The sequence below is a fragment of the Balaenoptera ricei genome, chromosome 15 (genome assembly GCF_028023285.1).
Source record: "Balaenoptera ricei isolate mBalRic1 chromosome 15, mBalRic1.hap2, whole genome shotgun sequence".
NCBI classification, from domain to species: Eukaryota; Metazoa; Chordata; class Mammalia; order Artiodactyla; family Balaenopteridae; genus Balaenoptera; species Balaenoptera ricei.
This window is the reverse complement of record NC_082653.1, coordinates 33,127,612-33,140,340: the sequence shown is the minus strand read 5'-3', so window position 1 is coordinate 33,140,340 and position 12,729 is coordinate 33,127,612. Positions and strand designations below refer to the sequence as shown.

The window sequence follows — 12,729 nt, the reverse complement described above, 5'->3', positions numbered from 1 at the left end:
GACGAGATGAAGGGTGCCTATTTTGGAGGGACAGCATGTGCAAGGGCCTGAGGGCTAGAGGAGAACCCAACACCTTCAAGGAACTGAAAGATGGAAACTACAGCACAGCGAGGGCAAATTTCACCATAGGCTTCACAGTGGACCTGCAGCCTTGTTAAGGAATTTGGGTGTCATTCACTGGCTAATTAGGACGCCATCAAAGGGTATGGTTTCTGTAGCATGGCCGTGCCTGCTGCAGTAGAGCTATCAAGATGGGACAAGAAAATGAGACAAGAGGCTGTTGTGCTGTTGAGATGATGGCTCGTGCCACGGAGTGGCCAGAAGTGCGCAGATTTGGGGGTTCCTGGTCTAAGGGGAACAGGCTTTAGCCCTGGAGTGGGAGCTCGGCCATTTCTGCCCCTCGGACCTCCCTCAAAAATCACAAGGAGGACAGAAAGTATCCTGAAGACAATGTTTAAGGCCAGCTGGCCTGGACCCTATTCACTCAGGGAGGTTGGCTGTAAACTGAGGATAGTTTTATGCCTTGTTTGTACAAACATTGTTAGGACAGGAATACTGATTAAAGTTTGAATCCTGCTGCTCACTGCTTATAGCTGTGTGTCCTTTGGCAAGTTACTTAACTTCTCTGAAGCTCAGTTTCCACTTTTGTGGAGTTATTGTGCCTATCAAGTAATACTATGCTTACTAGGGAGAAATAATTGCCATTTATATAATGAGATGTAAGAGATGTGTCTGGCACACATAGGCGCTTAGCTGGAAAACTGCTGTCATTATTATCGTTTTCGTTATTTGTGAATCTTATCTTTTATCACCCAGCACCTCCTTTCCCCTTGTCATGTGGTCAGGGGCAAGATAGCAGTGGCTTTGCTTATTCTCTTTCTTTTGCAAGGAGTAGGAAGTCGCGTCACTGGGTACTGTGGGAGGACACTTTCCCTGGTGTCAGGTTCCCTGGGAGATTTTGCCTTTTGTTTTACCACAAATTCTAACACGGTCCCTAAACTCCACCTTTTTAAATCTTTTGTTGCGTTTGCCTTTGGGCCTTGGCATTTCCCCACACAAAAGTTCGGGTCTGTGCATAAAACACTCTGATCTCAGGTTGATGAGTGGTTTCTGGCCTTCAGGCTGTCTTCATCAGTCTTGAGTACTTGGCTGTTGAGTACTCTGTCATTTTGGAACTTAAAAGGATATGTTTTTGTTTTCAGTGTTCACTGTCTTCTCCCTTTCTTCCTCTTCTTCTTCCCTCCATTTGTCCACCCTTCCCAGGCTTTGCAGCCCTCTGCCCCAAAGCCTTTCTCAAAGCTTCCTGCCCTGTACTTTCTTTGGCCCCAAAACCTTTCATGCTCATTTGGGTCTATATCTTCAGGACTCTCTGAAGGCTGCTGTTCGGTAAGAGACAAAGGGAGTGGATGGGTCCCCTCAGTATAGCTTGTGAGGGTCAGTTAAACATTTGGTAGGGAAATGGAGTACAGAGTACTTGACGAAAAGTGGTCTTGTCAGGATGGAATTGGTCCCCCTCAGTTCCTGGTGATGGGGAGCAGTGGGGAGGGTTGGCTACTGCAATGGATGTACACATCTGAAACAAACATGAAGATAAAATTAACCTAGTGGAATAAATGTATTCTACATTAAAGTCCTGTCATTTTCCCTAAAGTTAATGTGGGTCTGCTGGCATCCTAATGGCAGTGGGGCTGGATGTAGAGCAAAGAACTTATTGGTCCCTCTGAATGTGGCTGTAAGGCAAGTGGTCTTGTAAAAATCTAACAATTTCACCATCCTCTTTGCCTGTCCTGTCTTCTGGAAAACATAAGCTCTTGGTCAAGGTAAAAATGTCAGGGCTACTTCAGGCAGATTTTATATTTAGGTATGTTTGCTGTCACACTGTATCTTTTTTTTTTTTTCAGATCTTGGGAAGCTGATGGATTGCAGTGGCTAAATCACAGTGTAGAAGATTGATGGATTTGATTACATAAAAATAAAAACAGTTCTAAAAGATCATTCACAAAATTCATGAGCAAACAAAAAGCTGGGATAAGATATTTGCATCAAATATAACAAAAAATTACTGTCTGTCCTGTGCATGTTTAGCAGCACTCCTGGCCTCCACTTATTAGGTACTAGTAGCTCTCCCCCTAGTTGTGACGACCAAAAAATGCCTCCAGACATTGCCAAATGTCCCCTGGAGGAAAAAAATTACTCTTCGTTGAGAGCTGCTGCTTTAAAGAGACATGTATATAATGTGAACAAGAATGCAAAATGTGCATGAACATTTAAACCAAAAGAGCCACCTCAGAAAATTTTGGTGTGTGCACCTAGCTCTATTCTATAAAGGCAACTTGATATTCTGGCAACTATTTCTTTTATTTTTTCCTTTTTGCCCTCTAACTATTGAATTTTCAAATTTTGCTAATTCTTTCTCTTTTCTTATTTGTTTATATTTCAGTTTTTCCCCTGGCTCATCTAAAGTATTTGTTGAATGAAGTGTCCATAAGAGAATTCCTTGAACAGAAGTTTTCTTACTTGTCTTTCCAAACTTCTTGTAGGTTTGCCTTCACATTTGCAGGACAGCTTGTCTGGGTTATTCATTCCCTGTGGGAAATTAATTGGTGCTAAGGTCTAACATTGTTCTAATCTGAGTGCCAGTGAATGTTTTCTGTCCCTTCTCACCCCTACATGCTTGTGGTATTTTTTTCTTTATCTTAGGGAATTCCCTGGCAGTCCCGTGGCTAAGGCTCTGCGCTTTCACTGCCAAGGGTGCAAGTTAAATCCCTGGTCAGGGAACTAAGATCCCGCAAGCTGTGCTGTGTGCCCCCCGCCCCCCCTCCCCCCAAAAAAGTAGAAACACCTAGGCATGTTTGATTGTATGTGTGCCAATCCTGGAAGGGATCCTTTGTGCCCTCTCTCTTTTTTTTAAATAAATAAATTTATTTTTGGCTTTGTTGGGTCTTTGTTGCTGCGTGCGGGCTCTCTCCAGCTGGGGCGAGCGGGGGCTACTCCTCGCTGCGGTGTGCGGGCATCCCATTGTGGTGGCCTCTCCCGTTGGGAGCACGGGCTCTAGGTGCATGGGCCTCAGCAGCTGTGGCACGCGGGCTTCAGTAGCTGTGGCTCAAGGGCTCCAGAGCTCAGGCTCAGTAGCTGTGGCGCATGGGTTTAGTTGCTCCATGGCATGTGGGATCTTCCCGGACCAGGGCTTGAACCTGTGTCCCCTGCATTTGCAGGCGGACTCCCAACCACTGCACCACCAGGGAAGTCCCTGTGCCCTCTCATTTTTTAAGCCAAATTCTCCAAATGCTTTTTAATCTTTTGGTGGATCTCTTTTATTGTTCAAGTCATACTTCTGTTGTTTGAAATTGAGTTTTTAATATTTTCTGCCTCAGTGAAACTTAGCTGCATGGGATTGTTTCAGTAGCTTCCTGCCTTTGACTTTTACTTGGATCTTCTGTTAGTTTGGAGCATTGTCCAGATTCTCTAAGATTCTCCGAGCATGTCAGATCCACCTTGGGTCTTGATTCTCCTCCCCCTTTCTTATCTCTTGCCACTTTACTTCCCCAACCCACTTTTTGGGGGTTGGATTACTTTTTTAGGTTTATGTTGTCATTTGATTTGATATTGAATGTTTCGGTTCTATTTTTTGTATGGCATTCTAGCCCATTTAAGCTCACCTTGCCACCTTCCTGGAATTCTGTGTGGCCATTTAATCCTAGATTGGTTTTGTCTCCTCTTTTTTGTGCTTTTCAGTGTCTTCCCAGCCTTTAGGGAACCTAAGGTGCCTTTAGGGCACCTGTAGGGAATTCAGAATTATTACTATTTTTTTTTTTGTTCTTTGTTTTCTTTGTTTCTATTTCATTTATTTCCACTCTGAACTTTATGATTTCTTTCCTTCTGCTAACTTTGGGTTTTGTTTGTTCTTCTTTCTCTAGTTTCTTTAGGTGTAAGTTTAGATTGTTTACTTGAGATTTTTCTTGTTTCTTTAGATGGGCTTGTATAGCTATAAACTTCCCTCTTAGAGCTGCTTTTGCTGCATCCCATAGGTTTTGGGTCATCGTGTTTTCATTGTCATTTGTCTCTAGGTATTTTTTGATTTCCTCTTTGATTTCTTCAGTGATCTCTTGGTTATTTAGTAACGTATTGTTTAGCCTCCATGTGTTTGTGTTTTTTACGGTTTTTTCCCTGTAATTCATTTCTAATCTCATAGCATTGTGATCAGAAAAGATGCTTGATATGATTTCAATTTTCTTAAATTTACTGAGGCTTGATTTGTGACCCAACATGTGATCTATCCTGGAGAATGTTCCGTGCGCACTTGAGAAGAACGTGTAATCTGCTGTTTTTGGATGGAATGTCCTATAAATATCAATTAAATCTATCTAGTCTATTGTGTCATTTAAAGCTTCTGTTTCCTTATTTATTTTCATTTTGGATGATCTGTCCATTGGTGTAAGTGAGGTGTTAATAAAGTCCCGCACTATTATTGTGTTACTGTCAATTTCCTCTTTTATAGCTGTTAGCAGTTGCCTTATGTATTGAGGTGCTCCTATGTTGGGTGCATATATATTTATAATTGTCATATCTTCTTCTTGGATTGATCCCTTGATCATTATGTAGTGTCCTTCCTTGTCTCTTGTAACACTCTTTATTTTAAAGTCTATTTTATCTGATATGAGTATAGCTACTCCAGCTGTCTTTTGATTTCCATTTGCATGGAATATCTTTTTCCATCCCCTCCCTTTCAGTCTGTATGTGTCCCTAGGTCTAAAGTGGGTCTCTTGTAGACAGCATATATATGGGTCTTGTTTTTGTATCCATTCAGCCAGCCTGTGTCTTTTGGTTGAAGCATTTAATCCATTCACGTTTAAGGTAATTATCGATATGTATGTTCCTATGACCATTTTCTTAATTGTTTTGGGTTTGTTTTTGTAGGTCCTTTTCTTCTGTTGTGTTTCCCACTTAGAGAAGTTCCTTTAGCATTTGTTGTAGAGCTGGTTTGGTGGTGCTGAATTCTCTTAGCTTTTGCTTGTCTGTAAACCTTTTGATTTCTCCATCAAATCTGAATGAGATCCTTCCCGGGTAGAGTAATCTTGGTTGTAGGTTCTTCCCTTTCATCACTTTAAGTATATCATGCCACTCCCTTCTGGCTTGTAGAGTTTCTGCTGAGAAATCAGCTGTTCCCTTGTATGTTATTTGTCGTTTTTCCCTTGCTGCTTTCAATAATTTTTCTTTGTCTTTAATTTTTGCCAATTTGATTACTATGTGTCTTGGCATGTTTCTCCTTGGGTTTATCCTGTATGGGACTCGCTGCGCTTCCTGGACTTGGGTGGCTATTTCCTTTCCCATGTTAGTGAAGTTTTCGACTATAATCTCTTCAAATATTTTCTCTGGTCCTTTCCCTCTCTCTTCTCCTTCTGGACCCTTATAATGCGAATGTTGTTGCGTTTAATGTTGTCCCAGAGGTCTCTAAGGCTGTCTTCATTTCTTTTCATTGTTTTTTCTTTATTCTGTTCCGCAGCAGTGAATTCCACCATTCTGTCTTCCAGGTCACTTATCCGTTCTTCTGCCTCAGTTATTCTGCTATTGATTCCTTCTAGTGTAGTTTTCATTTCAGTTATTGTATTGGTCATCTCTGTTTGTTTGTTCTTTCATTCTTCTAGGTCTTTGTTAATCATTTCTTGCATCTTCTCAATCTTTGCCTCCATTCTTATTCCGAGGTCCTGGATCATCTTCACTATCATTTTTCTGAATTCTTTTTCTGGAAGGTTGCCTATCTCCACTTCATTTAGTTGTTTTTCTGGGGGTGTATCTTGTTCCTTCATCTGGTATATAGCCCTCTGCCTTTTCATCTTGTCTATCTTTCTGTAAATGTGGTTTTTGTTCCACAGGCTGTAGGATTATAGTTTTTCTTGCTTCTGCTGTCTGCCCTCTGGTGGTTGAGGCTATCTAAGAGGCTTGATGGGAGGCTCTGCTGGTGGGTAGAGCTGACTCCAGAATTATTTTAATATCCGTACAATCGTAGTAAATTGGCTATAACTGAACTGTCTAGTATGATTGCCACCAGCCACAAGTGGCTATTTAAACTTAAGTTTGATACAGTTTAAAGGTTCAGTTTCTCTATTGCACTAGTTTCATTTCAAGTGCTCAGTAGCCAGTGACTAGTGACAATTGTATTGGACAAGGCAGATGTAGAACATTTCCATCATTGCAGAAAGTTCTGTTGGATAGGGCTGGGCTATAAGATAGATACCATGATGCACATCAAAGAAATCCCTCTGCTATTTTTTTCTCCCTAGTATTCTAATATTTTTGGTGGTTCAGTTTGGTGGTCCACCCCCCCCCCCCACCTCCAAAAGGTGATTCAGAATCTGAGTAACTATAAATGAAGGTGGATGGGGACTTAAAGTGTAATAAGTTTTTTTGGTGTTTGGATATAATTTGTACTTCGACTTTCCCATGCAGGAAACACAGTGTGTGTCCTGTGCTGTTTGTGTGCTTGATGTGATTTGGCTGCTTTCTCTTTTTCTAGTTTTGCTGAGAGATGGCACTTGCGGGGCTCATCTCTGCCTGAGAATCGACACTGGAAGAGCTGACTCTGATCCTGGGCTCGTTGCGTGAACAAGCCTTAACTTCCAGCCACTTCAGTCCAAAGGCCAAGCTACTCGTTTTCTCTTAATGATGGGTATTGGTAAGAACACTACATCCAAATCCATGGAGGCTGGAAGTTCAACTGAAGGCAAATATGAAGATGAAGCGAAGCACCCGGCTTTCTTTACTCTTCCGGTAACAGCATTTGCTGTCTTCCTTTCTTCTTAAGTCACTCTAAAGTAGTTTCTGCATTGACTAGGATTAGCTTTTTTTTTTTTTTTTAAACCAAAGAAAGTTTAGTATTAGTTTTCTTTTTTGTTTTGTTTTGTTTTATACAGCAGGTTCTTATTAGTCATCAGTTTTATACACATCAGTGTATACATGTCAATCCCACTCGCCCAATTCGGCACACCACCATCCCCACCCCACTGCAGTTTCCCCCCCTTGGTGTCCATACGTTTGTCCTCTACATCTGTGTCTCAACTTCTGCCCTGCAAACCGGCTCATCTGTACCATTTTTCTAGGTTCCATGTACATGCGTTAATATACGATATTTGTTTTTCTCTTTCTGACTTACTTCCCTCTGTATGACAGTCTCTAGATCCATCCACGTCTCAACAAATGACTCAATTTCATTCCTTTTTATGGCTGAGGAATATTCCATTGTATATATGTACCACAACTTCTTTATCCATTCGTCTGTTGATGGGCATTTAGGTTGCTTCCATGACCTGGCTATTGTAAATAGTGCTGCAATGAACATTGGGGTGCATGTGTCTTTTTGAATTATGGTTTTCTCTGGGTATATGCCCAGTAGTGGGATTGTTGGATCATATGGTAATTCTATTTTTAGTTTTTTAAGGAACCTCCATACTGTTCTCCATAGTGGCTGTATCAATTTACATTCCCACCAACAGTGCAAGAGGGTTCCCTTTTCTCCACACCCTCTCCAGCATTTGTTGTTTGTAGATTTTCTGATGATGCCCATTCTAACTGGTGTGAGGTGATACCTCATTGTAGTTTTGATTTGCTTTTCTCTAATAATTAGTGATGTTGAGCATCTTTTCATGTGCTTCTTGGCCATCTGTATGTCTTCTTTGGAGAAATGTCTATTTAGGTCTTCTGCCCATTTTTGGAATGGGTTGTTTGTTTCCTTAATATTGAGCTGCATGAGCTGTTTATAGATTTTGGAGATTAATCCTTTGTCCGTTGATTCATTTGCGAATATTTTCTCCCATTCTGAGGGTTGTCTTTTCGTCTTGTTTATGGTTTCCTTTGCTGTACAAAAGCTTTGAAGTTTCATTAGGTCCCATATGTTTATTTTTCTTTATATTTCCATTACTGTAGGAGGTGGATCAAAAAAGATCTTGCTGTGATTTATGTCAAAGAGTGTTCTTCCTATGTTTTCCTCTAAGAGTTTTATAGTATCCAGTCTTACATTTAGGTCTCGAATCCATTTTGAGTTTATTTTTGTGTATGGTGTTAAGGAGTGTTCTAATTTCATTCTTTTACGTGTAGCTGTCCAGTTTTCCCAGCACCACTTATTGAAGAGACTGTCTTTTCTCCATTGTATATCTTTGCCTCCTTTGTCATAGATTAGTTGACCATAGGTGCGTGGGTTAATCTCTGGGCTTTCTATCTTGTTCCATTGATCTGTGTTTCTGTTTTTGTGCCAGTACCATATTGTCTTGATTACTGTAGCTTTGTAGTATAGTCTGAAGTCAGGGAGTCTGATTCCTCCAGCTCTGTTTTTTTCCCGAAAGACTGCTTTGGCTATTTGGGGTCTTTTGTGTCGCCATACAAATTTAGGATTATTTGTTCTAGTTCCATAAAAAATGCCATTGGTAATTTAATAGGGATTGCATTGAATCTGTAGATTGCTTTGGTTAGTATAGTCATTTTCACAATATTGATTCCAATCCAAGAACATAGTATATCTCTCCATCTGTTTTTATCATCTTTAATTTCTTTCATCAGTGTCTTATAGTTTTCTGTATACAGGTCTTTTGTCTCCCTAGGTAGGTTTATTCCTAGGTATTTTATTCTTTTTGTTGCAAGGGTAAATGGGAATGTTTCCTTAATTTCTCTTTCAGATTTTTCATCATTAGTGTATAGGAATGCAAGAGATTTCTGTGCATTAGTTTTGTATCCTGCAACTTTACCAAATTCATTGATTAGCTCTAGTAGTTTTCTGGTGGCATTTTAGGATTCGCTATGTGTAGTATCATGTCATCTGCAAACAGTGACAGTTTTACTTCTTCTTTTCCGATTTGTATTCCTTTTTCTTTTTCTTCTCTGATTGCTGTGGCTAGGACTTCCAAAACTATGTTGAATAATCGTGGTGAGAGTGGACATCCTTGTCTTGTTCCTGATCTTAGAGGAAATGCTTTCAGTTTTTCACCACTGAGAATGATGTTTGCTGTGGGTTTGTCGTATATGGCCTTTATTGTGTTGAGATAGGTTCCCTCCATGCCCACTTTCTGGAGAGTTTTTATCATAAATGGGTGTTGAATTTTGTCAAAAGCTTTTTCTGCCTGTATTGAGATGATCATATGGTTTTTATTCTTCAATTTGTTAATATAGTGTATCACATTAATAGATTTGCGTATATTGAAGAATCCTTGCATTCCTGGGATAAATCCTACTTGATCATGGTGTGTGATCCTTTTAATGTGTTGTTGGATTCTGTTTGCTAGTATTTTGTTGAGGATTTTTGCATCTATATTCATCAGTGATATTGGTCTGTAATTTTCATTTTTTGTAGTATCTTTGTCTGGTTTTGGTATCAGGGTGATGGTGGCCTCATAGAATGAGTTTGGGAGTGTTCCTTCCTCCGCTATTTTTTGGAAGAGTTTGAGAAAGATGGGTGTTAGCTCTTCTCTAAATGTTTGATAGAATTCACCTGTGAAGCCATCTGGACCTGGACTTTTGTTTGTTGGAAGATTTTTAATCACAGTTTCAATTTCATTACTTGTGATTGGTCTGTTCATATTTTCTATTTCTTCCTGGTTCAGTCTTGGAAGGTTATGCCTTTCTAGGAATTTGTCCATTTCTTCCAGGTTGTCCATTTTATTGGCATAGAGTTGCTTGTAGTAGTCTCTTAGGATGCTTTGTATTTCTGCGGTGTCTGTTGTAACTTCTCCTTTTTCATTTCTAATTTTATTTATTTGAGTCCTCTCCCTCTTTTTCTTGATGAGTCTGGCTAATTGTTTATAAATTTTGTATATCTTCTCAAAGAACCAGCTTTTAGTTTTATTGACCTTTGCTATTGTTTTCTTTGTTTCTATTTCATTAATTTCTGCTCTGATCTTTATGATTTCTTTTTTTCTGCTAACTTTGGGTTTTGTTTGTTCTTCTTTCTCTAGTTCCTTTAGGTGTAAGGTTAGATTGTTTATTTGAGATTTTTCTTGTCTCTTGAGGTAGGCTTGTATAGCTATAAACTTCCCTCTTAGAACTGCTTTTGCTGCATCCCATAGGTTTTGGATTGTTGTGTTTTCCTTGTCATTTGTCTCTAGGTATTTTTTTAATTTCCTCTTTGATTTCTTCAGTGATCTCTTGGTTATTTAGTAACGTATTGTGTAGCCTCCATGTGTTTGTGTTTTTTATGTTTTTTTCCCTGTAATTCAGTTCTAATCTCATAGCATTGTGGTCAGAAAAGATGCTTGATATGATTTCAATTTTCTTAAATTTACTGAGGCTTGATTTGTGACCCAAGATGTGATCTATCCTGGAGAATGTTCCGTGCGCATTTGAGAAGAAAATGTAATCTGCTGATTTTGGATGGAATGTCCTATAAATATCAATTCAATCTAACTGGTCTATTGTGTCATTTAAAGCTTCTGTTTCCTTATTTATTTTTATTTTGGATGATCTGTCCATTGGTGTAAGTGAGGTGTTAAAGTCCCGCACTATTATTGTGTTACTGTCGATTTCCTCTTATAGCTGTTAACAGTTGCCTTATGTATTGCGGTGCTCATATGTTGGGTGCATATATATTTATAATTGTTATATCTTCTTCTTGGATTGATCCCCTGATCATTATGTAGTGTCCTTCCTTGTCTCTTGTAACATTCTTTATTTTAAAGTCTATTTTATCTGATACGAGTATAGCTCCTCCAGCTTTCTTTTGATTTCCATTTGCATGGAATATCTTTTTCCATCCCCTCACTTTCAGTCTGTATGTGTCCCTAGGTCTGAAGTGGGTCTCTTGTAGACAGCATATAGATGAGTGTTGTTTTTGTATCCATTCAGCAAGCCTGTGTCTTTTGGTTGAAGCATTTAATCCATTCACGTTTAAGGTAATTATCGATATGTATGTTCCTATGACCATTTTCTTAATTGTTTTGGGTTTGTTTTTGTAGGTCCTTTTCTTCTGTTGTGTTTCCCACTTAGAGAAGTTCCTTTAGCATTTGTTGTAGAGCTGGTTTGGTGGTGCTGAATTCTCTTAGGTTTTGCTTGTCTGTAAAACTTTTGATTTCTCCATTGAATCTGAATGAGATCCTTGCTGGGTAGAGTAATCTTGGTTGTAGGTTCTTCCCTTTCATCACTTTAAGTATATCATGCCACTCCCTTCTGGCTTGTAGAGTTTCTGCTGAGAAATCAGCTGTTCCCTTGTATGTTATTTGTCGTTTTTCCCTTGCTGCTTTTAATAATTTTTCTTTGTCTTTAATTTTTGCCAATTTGATTACTATGTGTCTTGGCGTGTTTCTCCTTGGGTTTATCCTGTATGGGACTCGCTGCGCTTCCTGGACTTGGATAGCTATTTCCTTTCCCATGTTAGGGAAGTTTTCGACTGTAATCTCTTCAGATATTTTCTCTGGTCCTTCCCCTCTCTCTTCTCCTTCTGGGATCCCTATAATGCGAATGTTGTGTTTAATGTTGTCCCAGAGGTCTCTTAGGCTGTCTTCATTTCTTTTCATTCTTTTTTCTTTATTCTGTTCTGCAGCAGTGAATTCCACCATTCTGTCTTCCAGGTCACTTATCCGTTCTTCTGCCTCAGTTATTCTGCTATTGATTCCTTCTAGTGTAGTTTTCATTTCAGTTATTGTATTGGTCATCTCTGTTTGTTTGTTCTTTCATTCTTCTAGGTCTTTGTTAAACATTTTTTGCATTTTCTCGATCTTTGCCTCCATTCTTTTTTCCGAGGTTCTGGATCATCTTCACTATCATTATTCTGAATTCCTTTTCTGGAAGGTTGCTTATCTCCACTTCATTTAGTTGTTTTTCTGGGATTTTATCTTGTTCCTTCATCTGGTACATATCCCTCTGCCTTTTCATCTTGTCTGTCTTTCTGTGAATGAGATTTTTGTTCCACAGGCTACAGGATTGTAGTTCTTCTTGCTTCTGCTGTCTGCCCTCTGGTGGATGAGGCTATCTAAGAGGCTTGTGTAAGTTTCCTGATGGGAGGGACTGGTGGTGGGTAGAGCTGACTGTTGCTCTCGTGGGCAGAGTTCAGTCTAGGATTAGCTTTATTACTCCTGTTTTCAGCGAAGGTTAAGGCATTTGAAAACCAAACGCTTTTCACGTGAGATAGGCTTTGGGAACCCTGTTGGCTGCCAGTGGTTTTGGCTCTGCCTAGAGTCACCTGATGGGATTAACTCCAAGAAGGAAGTATGCCTTGCTGTGAATATTGTAAAACTGGCCCGGTGCTTACTGTGTACTGGAGGATGTTGAAGGCTTAATTTTATCTCCAGAAATGTGTTTTTGTGAAATAACCTGTGACCCACCTTCAGACTTGTATTTCAAGGTGGGAGAATGAATGAATGACATTCATTGTTTGGAACCCAAGTGTCCATGACTTGTATTATGGCAGTAGTGTCCAAGATAGAGGTATTTTACCTGGACAAGCTATGTCAGTCATATAAGGTTGATTTACACACATTCATTATATTCAATGCTAATATATTTTCAGATGTAGGATTATGACTTGATGTGTATAAAGTTACCTAAAACGTTGGTTTAAGAAAGAAGAAAGCTCTTTAGAGGGAACTTGCTTCAGGTGTTTTTCCCTTAATACAGGAAATGAGGTTAATGTCAAGAATACCATTCTAGGATTCCTTAAAATATGATCCTAGAATTTGCCTCACTGAAGCATTACCCAGTAAGAAAGACGTGAACACGGCATCTTTAAGTACATTGGTTGCCCTGATTTACAGT

At 39.5% G+C, this 12,729-nt stretch overlaps 1 protein-coding gene across 2 annotated transcripts in view; it reads left to right on the top strand.

The window, feature by feature from the left end:
* Positions 1-12,729, top strand: part of SLC23A2 (solute carrier family 23 member 2) — a 140,804-nt gene that overhangs the window by 46,837 nt on the left and 81,238 nt on the right. The window contains exons 1-2 of one of the 2 annotated variants that reach the window (XM_059898167.1): positions 2,061-2,111; positions 6,515-6,768. In XM_059898167.1, coding sequence (XP_059754150.1) covers positions 6,661-6,768 — 108 coding nt within the window. In that variant the 5' untranslated portion in view covers positions 2,061-2,111; positions 6,515-6,660. Of the gene's footprint in view, positions 1-2,060; positions 2,112-6,514; positions 6,769-12,729 lie in introns of those variants that run through there. The other variant, XM_059898165.1, reaches the window with a different exon arrangement.